General features: G+C 43.2%; 1 protein-coding gene across 1 annotated transcript in view; it reads right to left on the reverse strand.

The window, feature by feature from the left end:
- AGBL1 (AGBL carboxypeptidase 1) overlaps positions 1 to 15,829 on the reverse strand; it is a 267,046-nt gene extending 251,217 nt beyond the window's left edge. The window contains exons 1-5 of the mRNA XM_059824130.1: positions 15,791 to 15,829; positions 15,636 to 15,699; positions 14,179 to 14,325; positions 13,032 to 13,163; positions 10,520 to 10,613 (exon numbers count right to left, since the gene is read on the reverse strand). Coding sequence (XP_059680113.1) covers positions 10,520 to 10,613; positions 13,032 to 13,163; positions 14,179 to 14,325; positions 15,636 to 15,699; positions 15,791 to 15,829 — 476 coding nt within the window. The remainder of the gene's footprint in view (positions 1 to 10,519; positions 10,614 to 13,031; positions 13,164 to 14,178; positions 14,326 to 15,635; positions 15,700 to 15,790) is intronic.
- Between the last annotated feature and the right edge of the window lie 5,061 nt (positions 15,830 to 20,890).

The raw sequence follows: 20,890 nt of genomic DNA on the forward strand, positions 1-20,890 counted from the left end.
TTTTGGAGTAGTAATTTGCAGAAGCCTAAGTAATAAAAGTTAGTATATTTTTTCCTCTCTCCTTCCATTGGAAAGCTTCCATCTGATATAACCAAGCCAAACTCTGGGATTTGAAAACAGACCATATCAAAACCAAGGCTAGTAGAACTTAAGCTGTAAATACACGAATGAAGCAATGGGGATAAATAATTAAAAAGCACAGTAAAAATTATGAGCATTACCAGCATGGTTCTTCCACGTGCCCTTGTTTTTTCCACACAGAAAAGTCTGGAAGGTGGTAAAAAGCTGGAAAAGCCACAAACATGTAAGTGCAATTTAAAACAACAATGAAAACAAGAGGAAAATGAAGCTTTTGAGTAGACAGTGAGAGCTGTTGTGCCGTTGCAATATATGTCCTATGGTTCACGCAAAGCCTAAACTATATCCATTTAACACAGGAGAAGAAACACACACATGGAGTAGATGTGCCAAAGATATGGGATAATTTTTTTTTCTTCTGGAATAGTCTGGCTGTTGCTGCAGATAAAAGCTCAGTCTCAGAGCCATGACCTTTCCAAGGTTTACACTTCAGGAGGGGTTTCCATTCCCAACCCCAGAGCTGCAGCCATATTAGGAGCCAGTAGCCCTGTTCTTCCTCACCAGCCACTTCAAGTTTTCAGGTTCTCCCCTCCATGTTCCAAGCCCTGTCTCTGAACACATCCCAGAGCAGCTCAACCCTGAGTTTATTTACAGATTTTACTGGCATTGCTGCCATTCCAAGTGTTGCCCTGCAGATAAAGATACCAAGAAGAGCCCTGCCAGTGTAGCAAGCCAGAGACCTGTGCTGCGCCTATAGCACTACTGTTATAAAGCCTTCTCTCCCTAACAAAACTCATTTCACCTGTGCTTGGTAAATCCTCTAGTATTTAAGATTTATCTTTTACTCTCCACAATCAGTGTTTGATAACTACCCAAAAAAAGCCTGAAAGAGACGGAAGACTGTGGAGCTCACTCTCCTGCCCACTGGAAACAAGTCAGTTGTGTTGCCTTTGTATTGCTAAAACCAGCTACCCCGCTGGTGCGGCTCCAACAATTCCATCAGGACAGGGAATCCTAGTGTAGAAAGGTTGTTGCTACAGGCTTTGACACTGTGTTATACAACTCTGCTCAGGGCAGGTCTAATCACTGTTGTGCTTTAAAACCACTGATAGTGGCTTACACTTCACCTGCCAGCATTGCCAGGACTGGTGGAGCTGGAAAAGCACCACAGCAACCCCAGGAAATTCTTAGGGCTGTTTTCCTTGTGGGGACAGCATCTGCTCAGGGCCAGCATTGTGCAAAACTGTTGCTGTAGAAGCTCTGCACCGAGGCTTCCTTTCATAGTTTTTTTCCATCAAATTTCCCTTGTCTACCTTTGGACTGAAAGATTTTGTGTGGAGGATTTCACAGCTGCTTTCTACCCTCTTCATAAGGTTAACAGGCTTCTGCATGGCAGGAGAAATGGCAATAAATCAAGTGAAAGGCAAAGGAGAGGAGATTCCTGGGCTCTCATATGCACTGACACACACAAGTGAGTGCCCTCAGCTTTATCTACTCACTCTCTGGCCTCTATCGGAGATTCACATCATTACCCAAGTCAATTATTTCCGAGGGGGGATTCTTTCTTTGTCTCCTTGACACAGAAAAATGGATGCAGGCAAACAAGCAGGGTGGGCACCTGCTCATCAGCTCTACAAGTAAGTTTAGATAGACTTTGCTTAGAAATCCCTTCCCTCCAGTCCCAGTTCCCCAGGGCTGGCTGATGCTTTCTCAAAGCTTTGGCACTTGATGTCCACCTCAAACATGCTTACAAGGTCACACAACCATGTTGCTCAACCCTCTCCCTGCTCTGCCAGCTCCACATTCACTCCATAGTCCACTTCAACTGCATTGTGCCTGAGCATAAGACTTCTCACAAATTCACTACTGCTTTTCTCTCACCTTTCTCATTTTCTCCCTCTGTCCTCACTGAATGCCTCGGACTATGCCCTCACTACCCTTAGAAAGTCATCAGAAAGGTGCAGTTTTAGTGTATGCATTGAGTGTATGAAAAGTCTGATCTCAGGTCACTTGCCCACAGTAACAGACTGTCTCAGATTAGCACTTCAGACACAAGAGACTGTCTTCTACCATCTTTACTCTTATAGCCCTATCACCACTGGTGAAAGCCTTCTCTCTTCAGATCAGAAGCAGCTTGCCCACTCATCTCAGATAACCCCTCAACTTCCAGAAGTCATCCCAAACCCTTCATTTCTTCCTAGATTGCAAAATATTTTGTCATCCTCCTAGCTCTGTTCTCTTTTTTTATTTTGACTTATTCCACTCTGTTCCTTCTGTGCTATTTACAAAACACTTAACATAACCAGCACACACCAGTCTTGACCTATCTTTCTATGGAACTATCATACTCAGCTGCAAGGAATCATTAACAGTGATAATTCATTTAACTCTGGGAAACACTCTGAGATGCAACCGATGTATGAAATCAAGTCCTACCTCCCATTTGGATGGGAGTGACAGTGGTTTCCCCAGCTATGTGGGAGATACACCTCAGAAATTTAAGAGGCAATGCAATTGCAATGCAGTGAGGCACCCAAGTGTTAGCTTTAATTTAGTTAGCACAAAGACCAACAGTGAGACAGATATGGCAACATGAATAATGCTCCCAGATGGGATAATATATTCCAAGAAGCTTGGGTAGCCCCCGCTGGAGGCCCTGCTGCGAGCCTTAACAGTTGTTAGCAGAATGAGGTAAATTAAAACTCAGGCAGAGAGACTCTCCCACCCAACAAGCACAGAGTTGCCTGCAGTATAGACATACCAAAGCCATCATGTGAGGTCAGCCATGAATTGCATCTGCCATAGCCACTGGGTGTGAAAAGTCTAGAACTTGAGAACAGGAGCGACTTGCCCTCATACCATCTTTCCAAATATAACCCGCTAGTTCACCAAAGGGGAAGAAATAATGGGCAAAGAAAGGCCTTCAGCTGAAAGCATTGCTTCTTTTTCATTGTCACTTCTACCTGAAATAGAAGTACAACATAAGCTATACCCAAAAGAAAAAAGCAAATATCTCTTTCAAAATAACAGTCACACTAAGTAGGTACATTTATAAACCAGTTCTTCCCTTCCCATGACATATCAAGTTACACTTAGAAGTGGATTTCTCTTTATATAGCATTCATTTGCGAATTTTTTATGCCACAGAGGTAGGTGTATTGTGTTTAATCTTGCCATACCAGAGGCTACCAAGAGATGGCACCAGGGTTTCTGTATGCAACATGTTTATCTGGCCATTTGGAATAACCTTGGTATATGGTATTCCTCTCTGCCTCATCAATTCTTCATCTATTTTCAAATCTTGTCTGAAAGCATCTCTCCTCTCCCTTGCCTCTACCTCTTATTGTTTCAGTTTCTCTTTTCTGCTGCTATTAATGGTACAGTGCCACTAAAGTATAATTCTGCAGTGCAACTCTATTTACTCTGTAAAGCAGCGCTGAGATACCATCAGTCTGAAATGAGATTTCATAACTTATTAATATTAGAACAGGTCATTCTTTGAGAGAAACCACATAGACCGTAAAAAGAACAGAGGAGAAGGAACTGCATAAAACTGGCACACCTTTGGCTCCAATATCATTTCTTCTATTACAATGGCTCATTGCATTAAATTTGAACACTAGGGTTTATTTACTTATCTCAGCAATGTACCATCTCTGCTCCATGTTATCTGAGATATTAGTCAAGTTGAAGAGACACTTGATATAAACAAGATTTTTAAAGACAATCCTTTTTCCCTTGTTGCTGGCATCATCTCATTCAGAAGAGTATTTACCAGTTTTATTTAGCAGGAATTCTAGTCTAAATCCCATGTAGATCAAGGCCAGATGGGAAGCATGTCATTTAGTTGTGACATAGCTCAAAAGAAATTTCAGCCCCTCCTGTGAATTTTCTACAGGGATCAAATGAACCGAATAGCAATTTGAGAATAAGCAGGCACTAAGCATTGATTAATTCTGACCACATTCCAATAGAATCATGTGTTAGTTTCCAATTAAATATCCAAACTGCTCAACACGATTAATGGCAAAACACAGACCAACAAGAGGAATTAAGGAGATCAAAAGCAAATCATCCTATCAGGAATTGTTGCCAAATAAACAAAGGCATAAAGCTGTATGTGGAGCATTCCTCAAAAAGAGCCAATCACAACAGCTACCATATCAGGTTGCAGGAGAACTAGTCACCATGTTGGTGTGTTGAGTTTCTTTTCATTCTCAAAATATTGACTGGCAATGGCCATGCAACATGTTCTTCTGTTCAAGCAGAGAGCAGCTGAAAGCAAATGCAGCAAATGCATATGGTGGTCCACCAGCAAGAAGTTATCCAGGATTAAGGCTGAGGAAACTCTAACTGCCTGCACTGGGTCAAGGACACATTTGCAATTGGATTTTTTCCATGTGCCTCTTCATCATTCTTAACAGAAGAGATAGCTCTAGTATTTAGGTCATCCCTGCTGCACATCTCCTCTCTTTTTGTCCAACAGACAGCCCACTGCCATTCTGATTTCCTCTGTTGTTGTTAAGGTCACAGAAGATAGCTTTTACAAGCATTTGTTGATATGGCAACTTGGTCACTTTTCAACACTATGGGCTCAACACTTACATTTTATCTTGCATCAAAAGCACCAGTTCCAAGATTGGAAAACAAAATCTCAGTTGTGTGCAAACAAAACAGGTTTTATAGAAAAGCAGAGTAATATATATTCAAAGCCTATTTTGAAGCAACGTACAGCCTCTTATCTTCAGCATTTCCAGGGCCTTTGTATTCTCTTTAGTCAATCTGACACAATGTCTGATTAAATATGGACCGATCAGATCTGGGCTTTTAGCTTTAGATGTGCTCTCTTGATCATCCTGACATTCACCTCTGCACTTGCATGAGCTCTGCTTTCAGTACTCTAGTAAAAATCTTCCCCTCAGCTCACATTGTGACAGAAGTAGGGGATATAGGACTCACTGCCTGACCATAACAAAGGTGTCATCATTATTCTTGCATGTTTCAGATTCATGAGTCACTCCCTACCTCAAATCACCCCAAGCACACATCACCAAAAGACATGTGGTGTTCTCATTCCCTCCTGGGTTTTGAGCCCTTACCCTAGCTGGAGAGGACTGAGTTTTCCAATCTCTCTCAGCAACCATCTACCTGACCTTAATCACCCATCATGCTACTTCAGGTTACCCAGTCCAGACCCATCCTCCAGTCAGCAGAGAGAAATAAACACTTCCAAGCCACCCCAAGTTTCTAGAGGCAAACATTTGATACAGGTGAAGAGAACCTTCTTTTTTTCCTTTAGTATGTGAGGAGTGTAGGTGTCTACCTCAGGTGGAATAGAGTTACATGAGATGATTTACTCCCTTTAATGGAAAGGGAGATTATCAACAAGTGTTTTGAGGAGCTGAGACCATCCAATAAGCCCTAAATATAAGAAGAACTGTGATCAAATGTCAGAAGCAGGCAATGCTAGACATGAGCAAAGGCAGATAACTTCTGCATGTCACATTTTCTGCTGAATTAATTTGGCACTATTCCCAGACCATTTTTATTCACTTTCCACTTTTAATTAAGTAGTCAAACTTTACTGGAACAGCCCAGTGCAGAAAGCCAAGTTTTGTGAATATTCACAGAAAGAGAGTTTAATTCTGACAAATACTCATTCTCACTGCAATCTCTTGCATGATGTTTATCTCATCACCTACCTTTAGCCAGCTCTGCTCAGTGGGGTAAATTAATGTACTCACAAAGAGCTTTGAGGAACAAATACATTTTAAAAGACTCTTAATAAAACTGCAGAAATAAGACTGCCCACCAACCTTTTAATAACAGAAAAAGATAATATAATGGAGGTAACAACTCAGACAAGTCACACCATCATTTGCCATTTTCTAAAACACAGATCTTCCTCATATGAAAGAATCATATGTTCTGGATTTTTGTCTTCATTCACTTTGATAATCTACCTTCAACTCAAGGAGTCCTAGAAGAGGCCAGCACAACATGTAGCCACAGACAACATAAAGCCTTCAAAGCCACCAGCCTGACATGCCAGCAGCCTGGGGAGGCTATCTGATGCTTGGCTACCTGGAGGCAGAGTCATGCAGAAGAGACCCAGCTCCTGGTTAGCCAGAGAGCAAACATGTGCCACATTCCACATCTGCCCATAACAACCAAATACATCTCAAAACAAGTGAATTGGGAAAATGAACAGGGGTATTGAAAGGGACAGTGTAAAGTAGGAGAAGGGTAGAAGATACGGAACACATGGGGAGTAAGTGAGATGGAAGGTGAAAGGAGCAGGGGTCTTTGCACTCCGTGGGTCATCAGGCGTGTTGAATTAGAGGTGGTGTTGATGGAGTGAAGATTTGAGCATCCCACACACACTCTCATATCAGTTATCCCAGCTACTGACAGAAACAGAACTGAGAAAAACAGAACTTCATCTGGTTTTATTTTGAACTGCCTCTATAAAAGGTATCACAAAACTTTCTCTGCAGCAAAGCATCATGAGATGGGCAAGACAGTCTACAGTCTCCATCTCACTTGGCTTTCACAGTGCTTAACTCAAGAGTTCTCTAAACCTCAATGAGTTTCACATTTTTTCATGTGGCTTTTACTTCAAATATGGGTTGTCCTGAAGAGATCCACACAGTTACAGCACCAGCAACCTGAACATCTCAAATGCCTAACTAAGACCAATAAAGTCCATGAGTCAAGGTCTCAGGGGAATCAGAGCTACCTGGCATACACCCAGGGAAGGTCAATTGGAGCATGGGACACTATTTTGAAATAACCCAGAGCTTTACCACTGGGAAAAATAAATAGAACTATGTATCTTGTTTCCTCATCTTAGCTAGCTAAATAAATAGCTCTCATAGTGCATTCTCCAGGGCAGATTCTTAAAGTGACCTTGGTCCTGCTGCTGCTCAGGACAGGAGAATGCGGGTGTCTCCACAAGAGAAGTGGTGCATTTTCAGTGCTGCATTCCTGGCAGCTGATCAAAGAACAAGGATAATCTCAGCCCCCACAGTTGCCGGCTGTTCCTTCCCAGAAGGAAGGCAAATCATGGTGGCACATAGTTATAAAGTGGAGAGAAGGGATCAAGGGCAAATACAAAGGAAAGATCAGAAGCTTGCTGGGAGGACATTGGACTTTTCTTCCACAGGCAGGTTACAGACTAGTGTTCTCTTCAAGTTCCATACTGATAGCCAAAAAGCAGCAGATGTTTTTGTGCCCAACTAACTACACCAAAATAACCCACTCCAGATTTCAGCGTAACCACAGCAACTTCAGGAAGAGTCACACCAGTGTCAGATGACCAGGAGCACATGCTGGACTAGACAAAGCACATGACCCATTTTTATTCTTTCTCCCCATCTCAGAAAACCCATCCATAAGCTTCCTCACCCAGTCACCCTACAAATTTTTAAATAGAGCAGCTCAAAAAAAAGAGAAAGACATTTTCACATGCACCCACCTCCATTTTCTGATGAGCTGTAAAGATGCCTGAGATTTTCAGACCATAGCTCTCCCAGGAATTCACTAATGCTGGGAGAGAAGATCTGTAACCCACCTTACAGTCTGGACTTCTGGTCTCAGGAGCTAAATTTTCTCAACAACATCTCTTGCAGCTATTTTCCCCAGCAAGAGCAGTGTTTCCAAACGGACAGCAAGCAAGAACAACCCCTACTAAATAACAAGAAACTAGTGCCTTTAAATAGGTTGCAAGCATTTTTTAAAACAAAACAGGTTTGTGTGATTCTTCTGATGTGAAACAGGCTGTCTCCACTGAGCCATTGACCTTCTCAGCTGCTCCCAGTTATTAAATGAAACAAGCCGCTTTGAGCCCTAGGCAGGCCAGCTGAGTGGCTACCAGGCTTCAGCTGATTTATGGTTCTTGCTCGTTAAACCACGTGTAGGTGGGAGGCAAATCATGGTTTTCTGTGAGCTAGGTCCCAGGAAAGATTTTATCCTCCATCTGTACTCTCACAGAAATATCTTTTAAGAGGAGCACAAATATTTTAGGAAAAAAAACGAAATTATGAAACTGAACTAGCAATGAGGGAGCTCAGGTAGACAACAATTAGTGTATAAAATACCTTTTTTCAAAGGGAAAATAAATCCAAGCTTTTCAGCAATAAATAAATTGGCTTATTAGCAATGAAACTGGAGTTTTATTGAGGGAAATTTTGAGTTTGCATTTTCTGGGGGCTGTGTGTGTCCCAAATGGAAAAAAGGTCCACAGAAGAGTTCAAAACAATTCTTGTACATCAGCTAAAAGGAAGAAAACCCCAAATATTGCATGTTGACAATCTGGAATCATTAAAATCAAAAGGACTGTGTTTCTCTGAAGGCTATTTCTTTCCCTTTCTGCTTAGAAGTGAGTATTGTAGACCACTCTACAGCCTACATTAAAACAACTCTCAGCAGCACTAGCTGCATCTCCAAATGAATCTCACCAAAAACCCAGGCTAGAAATGTGTGACAGATACCAAGTTTTCCACTTACTTCAGAGGAAACAGCGAATGGAAGAAGCAGATTTGCACAAAATTCACTTAAAAAGCCTTTATGCACCCAGTCCCATTGGTTAACGGAGAACTGATACAGGCTCAAGTCCCATTACACACAGATCCTGACCTATGATGCTGTTGCAGAAGCAGAACTAACACTAGTCTAATCATAGCCAACACTTCCATAGGAAGGAAACCAGGGAATTGATTGGAATTTGTTTACTTAGCTAAGCACAGGCATGGGCCCATCAATCACTTTTGGTTGCCTCAGAAGTCGAGCCCAACTCTGGATCTAACTCATCCTGGGCACCCCTGTCATACATAAAGCAGTTCCGCAGGCTCCCTGAGTCTTAAAGATTAAAGTTACAACATGAGGCCTGAGGGGAATCTTGGAGCATGCTCAGGTATCGTAGGAATAATATCCTAGCAATAATATTCTTTGAGTTGGGTAATATCCAAACCTGTGTGCAGGAAACATCCTGATATCATACTTTTGGACAGACCATGTAGAGGAATCACAGGTACCCTGGCTAAGAGAGAACTGAAGCTGTGAAGCAGTTCCAGGCACTATAGTAGAAAGCCAAAAATGCAGGCAAAAAAAAGTGAGTTGGCTTCCATTAACAAGGCAGCTGCAGGAAGCTGTGTGTCTGCTGGGCCCACTCAGTATCTTATTTAGCAAAGCAAACTGTTCAAATTTTTTTTATAGCCCCAGACATGTAGGCAGAAAAATTGGAACAATACTGCATTTAACAAACAATGGGACCATGTGTTGACATGCAAGTTCATCACTTGTGGCTAGTGGAAAGTAATTCAAATTCCTTCCCATGCAATGTGTCGTGTAACTGGCGATATTGGGAGAACTGGTATCAGTCTTCGATGGTAACAGTGGGATGGACATTATTTACTGATGCCCTCATCCAGAGTGACTGGTCCCCACTTCAGCCACTGCTAAGTAAGCAGTGGTCAAACTGTTGTGCCATGTCTATCCATCCACTTCTCACCTACACGCAATGCTCGACCTAAAGCTACTTCCTCAGTAATCACCAGCCATGAACCGCACCCATGTCAGGTGCATGCAGAAGCCAAAACTGGCTGAACGTTGCCATGTCCTTGCTGAGATGTGCATGAACAAGAAGGGACTATGTGCTCCACAAGGCAGTGCATGTCTAAGGGGGAGAACTGGCAGGTTCCATGTTGCTTAAGCAAATGCAGTTGTGTGGGCACAGCTCACAGCAGTAAATTCTTCCTGCTGTTTGTAATGAGCAAGCCACAGAAAGGTGTTATGTCCTTCTGTGGATGTTTTCCATATTACAAAGTTTGCCTTGAAAGGCATCTGAGGATGTGGTCAGAATGAACGACTTGAGGACTAATGTTCAGCATTAAGATGGAGATATAAAATGGACTTACTGTCTTCAGAAAAAAACTATTTGAAATATTTGGGATGGGCTTAAAAACAGACTCAGCTTAATACTAGTAAGAACTGTCATGCTTCAAAAATATCATCATGACCTGGTCACAACCCTGCAAAAGGAGGACGAGGCAGCACTGCCACGATTCCACTATACCTGCCCCCGGGCCGGTGGTGGCAGGAGGTTCTTGCTAAGGGGTAGGCAGGAGCAGTTTGTCTGCTGCCAGCACATGCTTCTCCAAATCCAGTCCTGACTGGGAAATGAAGGACGATACCTTGCAATCAAACTGCCATCACTGTATAGGGTACGCTACAAATAAATGGCCACCAGCATGAATCGTATGATGAATCACAGCATTAACATGTCCTTCAGGGAACTATTTCTGCCTCTTAAAAAACCCTGCAGATTTAAAGTGAGTGGAAATTGTGCATCCATTTCTGATTTCATTGCCTCTTCAAGTGGAACCAAAATTTTATTTCTTGCTGTCCTGGAAAGATGAGTTCCCTTGGGGCCACTGCCTACCTGACTGTCCTGACGTGTCTCTTGCTGTAGGGGGTGATGACTTTGAAAAGCAGCTCCATGGCTCCGTTGATGCCAAGTGCAGTTCCTGTGGTAACTACGCCAATAAAAGAAAAAAACAATCAGTTCTGAAGCAGGCGGTCTGCAACATTGTGTTTAGAGGTGATGCAGGAAAGGGAGTAGATGCCCCTGGGGCTAGGAGCAGGTTTCTCTGGGCTCCCAACAGGCCATTTTACAAACACAGAAACTGAAGCACAAAGCTGTCTGTCGACACAACCTGAGCCAAGACAAAAACAGATCTCATATTCTGCAGTTCTTCCCCAAGTTCCCCAAAGCCCCTTTTCTTGTAAATATTGTACTCTCCAGAGAACAAATCATAGTTAAATAGGGTCGTCTCCCAGCAAAATGACAGGGCTCAAATTCAGCCTACATTTCCCACAGGCAACTCCATGAGGAGTTTATTTCATAGGGGCATGGAGGGCAGAGTTTTCTTTTTGCGCTATCATTCAGCAGTATGGAAGTGTTTTGGGGGGAGAGGGGTGCTTTTGAATGCAGCTTAATTTCAGCTAGGCCAATTTTACCTTTAATCCTTCACTTGCTAACACACTAGGAACTTTCGCAGATGGATTTTGCAATCAATTCCAAAAATGCCCAATGCATAAACTAGGTGTTTATCCAGACCTCCCCACTGTGAGACAGGATCTTTGTGTAAAGAAGGGCTGCATACAGCCCTGAAATATTAAATGCAAGTGAACAGGGTGAAAGGATCAGTAATCAACAGCAGCCAGAGGGAGACCTGGCTGCCTGCCCACCGCTGGGTTTTGGCTGTTTTGTAAATATCTCCCAGTGGTCATCTGAGAGCTGCCAGAGGGCCCATCATCTCCTGCAGTCCTACCGCGTCCCCGCCAAGCTGTCCTGTGATGGAAAGCTTGCAAGGCTTGCCAGCTACTTTCACACTAGCTGGTAATTCGTTAGAGAGAGGGCGGTGGACAAGGCTGCTTGAACTCATCCTGCCCCAGAGCGGGACGTGGGCTGCCACACACAGCTGGTGGCAGAGATTGTGAAGGGAACAACCCAGAGCAAAGAATTGGTGCATGAGATTATGACAAGGATTCATCTTTTCTGCTTTCATACCCAAGCAGTCTCAGAGTTTTATATGCTTCTGGATCCTCTTTAGTTCCACTCCATAAAAATGCCTTTTAAGGTTGGGAGCATGTAATCTCCTAGTTTGGTACTGCATCCACACAGACCTCCACCTAACCTCCCCTGCATCTTCCCAGCTGGGCCACAGAGCCTGGAGTCAAAAAGTTATTCGTGGAAGGGCAAAGCACATTTGGAGAGTACTGGAGATACCTGGAGAGTAACAGATGCTGCAGAGAAGGAGGAGGGGGTGAGTTCTAGGGTCTGACATTAGCAGAAAGGAGGGCAGGCTGCAGTGTGCATCCTAAAACCTCTGCAAAATCTGCAGCTGAACTGGAACGCAGGTGCACTGAAGCAGGGAGCGGGGAAGGGTGTAGATCGTCATTTTGGGTGGGAGGTAGCACAGGGTCACTACACAGCTGTGAAACCCAAATAAAGGCACGTTTCAGCTTCTGGCCTTGGCTGCGTTTTCATTCACACTCGGCCTTTCAAATACTGCTTATCACAGGGAGAGGGGTTGAATGTTGAGGTTTGGCTGCTTGCCTGAGAAAGCCCATTGCATGAAGCTAGCTCCTGCACAGATAGAAGGGACCTGCGGGGCTGGGCGCCAGCAGTGCTAAATCTTAGGATGCATATAGCAGACTGCGGACAGGATGGCTGTCAAGAATTATCTGCTGGGTGAGGGATGTGGGGAAGGAGAGGAAAGGGTTAGAGGGAGGAAAGGGAAATTTGTGCTGACAAACTCAGTGTTCTATAGCAGGGAAAACCTGCATGAATGTGTAATGATCCTGGGAGAGATTACTGGAAATCCCATTGCTTGAATCATTTAACATGAGGGCATTGCCAAGCAAGAAAAGCTGGGAGAGTGCATGGGAGTGGGGATACTAGACAGAAGACCAGGATCTAATATGCACTTCCTGAGGGACCTTGAATAATTGATTTCTCTCTCCCTCTGTTTCTCCACCTGTATTTTCCTCCCTTGTGGAGCTGCTCTGAGGATCAATACCATCAACAATAGTGAGACATTTGGCTATTATGGTAATGGGAACTGCATAGATACTTAAGGTACCTAAGTCTCAGAGCGAAGGAGTTGACTGTCTATATTCTAGAATAGGAGATCATTGCCATGAATATTTTTCACTACAGCACTTTTATTTTCACAGTCCACAGATGAAATACACTGTAAAGTCTGTATAGGCCCCTTGGGGAGCACCTCTTTCTATGGCCGTTCTGGCATTTGTGCCTGATTCTGTATATTAACGGTGCGTGCAGGCACTAACCTTAATCAGGAATGATGTTTCTTTGCTCTGAAATGACTAAAAAAGGACTCTGGCGGTTGTTACACAGAGGAAAAGAGGAAAATCCAGGCACTCACCATTAGAAGCACAAACCCGCAGGACCCAGAGGCAGTGGGTGAGGTGCAGGTGGTGGCCCAGGTTTCTTCTTGCCAAGCTCAGTATTATATCAGTTGCTTCTGCCTTCTGCACTTTCAGCCCAAACTTCCTATCTGTGAAAAGCAAATAAGAATCAAACTACTACAAAGACCAGGTCTCTGCAGCAGTGCTGATAAACATATTTGCACCAAATCTTGTAAGTCAGGATCTCATAACAAAGGTATTGTGTCAAAGGTATTGTGTCAAAAGGCTTACAGAAGTCCACATAGATGACATCCATAGCTCTTCCCTTGCCCACTGATGTAGTCACTCCATCATAGAAGGCCACTAGGTTGGTCAGGCAAGACTTGTCCATGGTGAAGCCATGCTGGCTGTCTCGAATCACCTCCCTGTCCTCCATGTGCCTTAACATAGCTTCTAGGAGGATTTGTTCCATGATCTTCCCAAGCACAGAGGTGAGGCTGACAGGTCAGTGTTTCCCAGAGTCCTCCTTTCTAACATTTTTAACAATGGGTGCAATGTTTCCCTTTTTCCAGTCTCTGTGGACTTCACCTGACTGCCATGACTTTTCAAATATCACGGAGAGTGGCTTGGCAACTGCATTAGCCAATTCCCTCAGGACTCTGAGAAGTATCTCGTCAGGTCCCATAGACTTATGTATGTTCAGGTTCTACAGGTGATCTTGAACCTGATCTTCTCTTACAGTGAGAGGGATTTTGCTCCCCCAGCCCCTGCCTTGGGGTCTGTCCACTCAAGAGGTATGGGAAGAGAGGCTGCCAGTTAAGATTAGGGCAAAAAAGTTGTTCAGTACCTCAGCCTTGTCCGTCCATTCTTACCAGTTTGCCAGTCCTGTTCATCAGGCGGGTACGCTTTCTTTGACCTTCCTTTTCTGGCTGACATACCTATAGAAGCCCTTATTATTATTCTTTGTGTTCCTTGCCAAGTTCAGCTCCAGCTGTGCCTTGGCCTTCCTGACCCCGTCCCTACGCAACTGGTCAATGTCCCTATACTCTTCCCAGGATACCTGTTCCTGCTCTCTGTCAGGCACATCTCAGTGCCTATTACTGCTGGGGCTGCCCTTTAGTTTTGAGCCCCCCACCCAAGAAGCCCCCCGCCGCTCAGCAGTACCTCGTTGGCCGACCCTGGCCAGCAGGCGAAGCAGGGGCAGGAGGGTGCTGTGGTCGGGCGGCTCGGTGCGGGAAGCGGCAGCGAGAGCCTGCAGCAGCGCCTCGCTGCCCCCTTTGCTGATCACATAGTGAATTCTCCGGCCGGTCCCTGGGGAAAAAAGGAGAGACTCTGCTCAGAGCATCCCTTCCCTGAGCCACAGCTACTGCAAACCTTCACCCCACATGGAGCACACAAAGCTCCCGTGGCCTTCCAATGGTGTTTTATTGCTATAAACCCACGGGCGTTTGCAGAATTGACCGTGGATCTCAGGTGCCCCTGGCCTGGAGACACAGCTAATGGCTGCATGGTGAAACTATGTGCTCTGCTGCCTCTTGCTCCAGCAGTCATTATCTTTACACATCCACGTCCTGCAGAAGTTTTTCATTGTGCATTGAAACGCAGCAGAGAGGAATAAGCGGAGACACCAACAGGTTTCAAAGGAGCAGAAGGCTCAATGATCCTTTCTTAGATACTGGAAATTAAACAAGCAAAGGACTAAAGCTGCAATGGGCTTCTGCCAAATGAAAAAGAATCCTAGGGAAGCTTTGGAGACAGCTTTCAAACAAATCTAGGTCTCCAAAGAAACCACACACTAATCCTGTGAGCCCTACTGTGTCAACAATCATTGATCCATGGGCAACTTCGGCAGCGACTTCAGGCTCCATGGTTGGAGGAAGCCACAGGTTCAGCTCCCAGACAGGAGACAGTACCTCGTATCCTCTGTGTAGGCAATGAGGAACAGCACTGCAGGGCTTCAAAAGAGAGGCCCAGCTGTATGGGCAATGTCTGCAGTGGGGCTCCGAGGAGTGGGGAACACAGGAGGCTCCAACGCTCACCGATGCAGCCCCCGCAGCCTAGCAGCTCGGTTGGGTTAAGGCTTATTTAGCAAATGACATTTTTGAGGTGCAGCAGGAAGGAAAAGAAACTTATTTTTTCAGTTCTTTTGCCAATTCACTTATTTTTTCATGTGGCTCGGGCACATGCAGCAACATGCCTTTCCTGCAACCCCAAGGTGGAGGTGCCTTTTGGGGAGATGCTGAACTCTCCATTAGAGAGTCCCTGTGCTCTGGGAATTCAGGCTTCTCTCCCTGTTCTCACGACCCTCTCTCCAAAGGCACTGGTTAACATTTCCAGTGGTTGACTGCCAGGGATTATGAAATACCTTTGAAACTCATGAGCATCTTTTAAACGAAAAAAAATGGAGACTTTCTCTGGTTTTTTTTTTTCTTTAACTTACTGAAAAAGCTCAGTTTTCCAAACACAGGAGTAAGGACTGCTGATCTATAGATACGATTCATGTTTTGTTCACCTTGCAAACACCTGGCCAAGTTTATGCAGGTATGAATTCCCTGACCTATTTGACAATCCCCGTTCTGCCCCTAGCCCACAGGCATCGCCCCAGAGCTTTGTTTCCTTACCCAGAGAGAGCAAGTCAGTGAGGACACTGAGAATATTCAGGATGACATCCTTGTCACAGGAGCTCTGAAATGAAAACGCCAAATTTAGGGATCAATTCAGAACAGTGAACTTCATGCTACACAGTGCTGCAGTGCATCATGTGGTGCAGAGGCACCGAGATCCTTGTTTGGATACTGAGTGCTTTTTGTGCCATCTGGCCAGTGACTATGTGGAAACATACTGATATCACATTTTAACCACCTCTGACAGACATACTGATCATACTACACAATATTTAATACACAGTAGCATTTCTGCAGAATTTACTTCTAAATTCTAAATTACATCTCTCTTTTTTGGCTTGGTCTGGTTATCTCAAAGTTGAGGAAATTCTGTATCACATAGAAATGTTAAATGTGGGGTGGTTTTCCATGACAGCATCCCTTCTTACTGTCAGTTGAAGAAGAGTATCTTTACATTATATTAATCATCTCATTTACAAGAAAATTCTTTAATCCTTCTCCAACCAGATTTCACTGTTGGGACTGAAGAATTAATCACCAGTCTGTATTGCTGTATGAGGGATTTCGGTTAAGTTCTAGATCTCTTAATTTCCGTACAGATATGATAAAACACAACACAAATTTCCAATATAATAGAAAACTTGTATTTGTGTAGCCTCGATCCTGAAGAACCTCAGGATCACATAAACTATAATGGAATCACTTTATCTCCCATTAAATTATTACGATAGGATAATATCTTACAAATATATGGCTCCTATATTTCTGAATGTTGAAGTGCTTCAGAAACTTAACCTACTAGTATGTATTCTGGATATATGGGATCATTTTACAAGACAAATTGATTCAAGCATTCCCTGACATATTTAACATTATGCAACTGAATATTTAAGACAAGGAATTGAGAAGTAACACCTAGCAGAAAGAAACTTTAGGAAGAATATTAGGGAAATCTAATTCAGATCTGTAATAATGACTATTAATGCAAATGGAATTTTTTTTTCCAGTGGATCCCTGCTGAAGTCAAAGCACAAGCTGACATGGCGCTGACGATTGTGTAGCTAATTAGGAAGCAGCATGTCATACCTCCTCCTCCTTTGTTACAGTTGGGGAGGGTATGCATTGAGTGAGACATGGGAATGAAGCAGGAAAATGGTCAGTCTTCACAGTCAGAGCAGGTGACTGTCAGCCTGGAGAATCAGGTTTCCACCTCTTTTGCAGAACTCCCGCAGGATGGTCAGCAGCTGCCTTCAACCAAACCTCCTTCTGTATTGGCAAATTATATGCGCCGTCTTCTGCATCCAGTATCTACATTAGTGCTGATGTTTCCTAACTAACTTCTGTATCCTTAACATTATGTATTCTTAGATTTCTTTTTTCATCATAATTATTAACAAAAACAAATTCCATATCTCTGAAAACCGGAATTCCCATCATACTGGTTTTGGTCAATTACCAGTGCTACCAAACTTTACCTGCTCAATATACATTTCATGCTGGCATGAGTGAGCAACAGGGAGAAGAATATCAGCAGTGGAGTGAGGCGAAAGAACAAGATGTGGTCAGGGGAAGGGGAAGGAAGGAAGAGGAGTCGGGTGAGGATGAGAGATTGGAGCAAATAGGCAGAGAATCACTTCTGAAATGGGGGACTCAGGGAAGGAGAGTCTGTGAGCACTGTCGCCTTTCTAAAGACTCACCTTACTTTTGTTGTTAGCTAAAATCCACAGGAAAAGTGCATGTCTCGTCCCCATCTCAGAGCTCGCCCATGCCCAGAGCGAGAGCCTGCTGTTTCTATTCATTACCACATTAACTCAACAAGCAGAGATCTCTGCACTGAACATAAAAGCTCAGCCCTTTTATGAACTGTGTTGAAGTCAAAAGGCTCAGTATGATAGGATTACTGCTTCTTTCAGAGCCAAGACAAACAGAATACGTGGCTTTAATGAAATCCAGTAACTCTCTCTGTTCACCAAGTATTGCCACCCTCATCTTAGACAAGGGGTCCAAATTCGTGTTACTGGCTCAAGGGACCACACAGAGAGGACAGTCTGCAGCAGGGTCAGAGCAGTTCTGAATACCGTTACTTCTAGGTAACACGTAGAGTTTTAGTCATATGTTAATCTTGCTAATTCATGCCTTTGTTCATTAGTCCACAGTCCTGAGCTGTCTCAAGTCTCCCAGAGCAAACAGAGAGCAAACAGAGCTCTCTTCCCAAGAGTTTCTTGGCATTTTTTAGCATAGGGACTTAAGAGTCAGGGGCAGGCTGTCAGGAGTGATGAGTATCCACCAAATTTACTGACTCCAGGAAGAGTTACTGTTCTCAGCACCTTTTTAAATATCAGGGTTGCCTAAATCAGACTGTCCTCTGGTTTTGTCTTGCTGCCTCTCAGTATCCCTTTCCTCTGTAGGTGGATGGATTACACATTAAGGTTTCAGTAATGAAGTCTTCATTGATTTATGCTCCTATTACACTTGGTTGTTTATTTTAACTGATTGGATTGTGGGTTTCCTAAGCCATTAACACAAATAGTGATGACATAAGATATCCTCTGACTTTCCATGCACTTTATCCAGGGACTCAGGCGAACAAAGAACTTGAGGGGACATGAAAGATCAACCTTTAAAATGTGCAAATTAGAGCTGGGTGATATTGCCAAATATTTTACCTGCATATTTACTCTTGATATTTTAACACTAAAACTGTCTGTGTTGGTGCCCCATTGTTCCCCTTCCTCCAGCGTACTCGTGAGAGAATTGAACGTCTTGTATGTTTGCTGAAACCATGGATAAAACCCTAGTCCCATTACAAATTCTAACATATTTCCCACTAACTTTAGAGGCACCACTGAATAATACAGAATACTGCAGAAGAACACCACTCCAATTTACAATAGCAAGACAACACAGAAAAAACAACCCTACAGTTGCTGTTGTCTTGCATGATGGCAACTTGCCTGTTGAAAAGAAAAAGCTCAGATTTTGACTAATTAGCTTGAGATTTTCAAAGTCATCAAAGATATTTGGACATTGAAATCTATTAGAATCAATTGTTTAAATTAATACTCATGCCAAACTGTTTGTGGATGAATTGCCAACAAATTCATTCATAAACAATATTCAGTAAATCTTTTTGAACAGTAAGTACAAATGAGAAAATCACAACTTGTGCCTGATCTAAAAAAGATGAATAGAGTAATTTCTTTAATGCAAATTACTTACTCAGCTCTGGTTAAAATAAACACATTAGTTATTTTTATTGAAAGATATCTTTGACAGTTCAAGAACAAACCATAAGCAAAGAGAGGAGAGAAGTAAAATTCCTCTTGCTAAATATTTTCTATTCCTGCCAGCACTTACGAATGTTAGATACAACATCTATACGCGCACAGATTAATGAAGATGCTTTCATGGTATATGGGTGGAATGAGAGCAATGAAAAGTTCCCAGAGGCTCATGTTAGATTACAAAATCACCAACCTCCTGCAGGACTTTTAGTAAAGGATTTAAAGTTAGAGCCAAATTGTTACCTATTAACAACAGCCTGTAGCTGCCTTTCACGGCTTGCAGCTGGACAAAGGCTAAAGTAGTAAAAAACATCACTTAAAATATCAAGCATGGCTGTACTTTTTGGCTGGAACCCCTCATCTTAGCCTTATTTCAGCAAAGCCTGCTGTCTTTCTCACCCAACCAGGGAGTATCACAGAGCTGAGTTCAAATGCATTTAATCAGCTCCAGGCTGGTAGTTCCTCTCTGAGCTTTTTCTGGGAATTAATCCCTGAAACACTGGGGCTTTGGTTAGCTTGGCTGAAGCTCCTCAAAGATAAACAGCAGGAGGATGGAGAAAGCCAGGAATAAAAAAATACCCCAGTGCATGGTCATTGATACATTACAGGCAGCAGGTGATTAGTTAGTGACATTGGGTTTGGAGGACAACAGCTTGATCCTAAGATCCTTCTGACTGGCAGCTCAGGTTATTTTGCTGACCCACGATTAAGCAGGGAAGGAGTTCCTGTCTCCTTCTCCTGCTCTCGGGAAAACGCCAAGACAAGCTGTTATTTACTCAAGACAAGATTATAAAATTGCAACTTAGCCACAGTAACAGGTAATCTCGTTTTGTCAGGGAAGTCTCCTGGGATGTCTTCCTCAAGATTTGAAGACCCAACAGAGGTGGGATTTTTCCCATCCCACCTGAAGGACAGCAGCTACCGGTGCAGTTCCCCTTTTAGTGCTGGTTTAAAACAAAGACTTCCAATAAAATCAGTCTTTTGTGTAGCTCTTGGGCTTTCATGTCTTGCCCAAAGGCAAGTATTTCTCCAAATGAGACATGCAAACTACTGAGAGTGTTTGCTGTGAGTCTAAGCATTAATGCTGAAAAAAGGAGGATGCCCAGAAAGAAATCAAACAGCATTAATTTGTGCAGCGCAATATTTACTAATAAAAAATTTATTTGGGGAGAGAAATAGAAAGCAGTTATCCCACTCACAAAAATAATAAAAGCAAAATTAAAGAAGTCACTCCTGCAAGACAATACATAACATGATTTCTACCAATACTCCTATTAAATTAATTGTTGAGTAAAGTCTCACAAAGCTTTGTGACTGTTTAGAAAAAAGAAAAACAAAAAACAAGGCCCGTTTTTAAAGAAAAGCTATTGCTGCACTAAGCTAACAAACTTCCAGACCTGGGGTTTTTTTGAGAGACCAAGGAATAAGATGGCCAGTTCCAGGGGTTTTTTTGTTTGTTTGGTTGGTTGGTTTTAAATAGCCTGTTTCTAAATAGGGAAGCAGGATTTGACATGTTCAAAATACATCCTTCTTTCTTCTCTTACCCTTAATAAATTTGCTCACACAAATAGCAGCAGTCAGAAGCCTAACTGTCTGTGTAATGAGACTTGCATCTGCAAGTAAGATTTCTCACTCTCTGCACTCAAAGCCTATCGAAGAGAAATCCTGGTGCAAAATGAGTACCAGCTAAAATCAAGACTAGGTTAGGAGCTGAGCAGGATTAGTCCTCACTCTCTCCTGAGACCTCTAGAAACTATTGGGCTGCTAATAATGGTATTAAAGCTTAAATCAGAGACTCCCCTCCCAGCGTTCTGCCGCCAGCAAGGTAGAGGTTTGTACCTGGCATTATGGATTTGCCAGCTGGGTATCTTCTTCCCACAGCTGACTATCCAGCCTTACAATAACTGTGAAGCCAGGTTTGGTGCCTTACGTTCTGTGCCTTGTCAGAGTAAATTGCTTTTTCTAATT

This window comes from Gavia stellata, chromosome 13, assembly GCF_030936135.1.
Source record: "Gavia stellata isolate bGavSte3 chromosome 13, bGavSte3.hap2, whole genome shotgun sequence".
Classification (NCBI taxonomy): domain Eukaryota; kingdom Metazoa; phylum Chordata; class Aves; order Gaviiformes; family Gaviidae; genus Gavia; species Gavia stellata.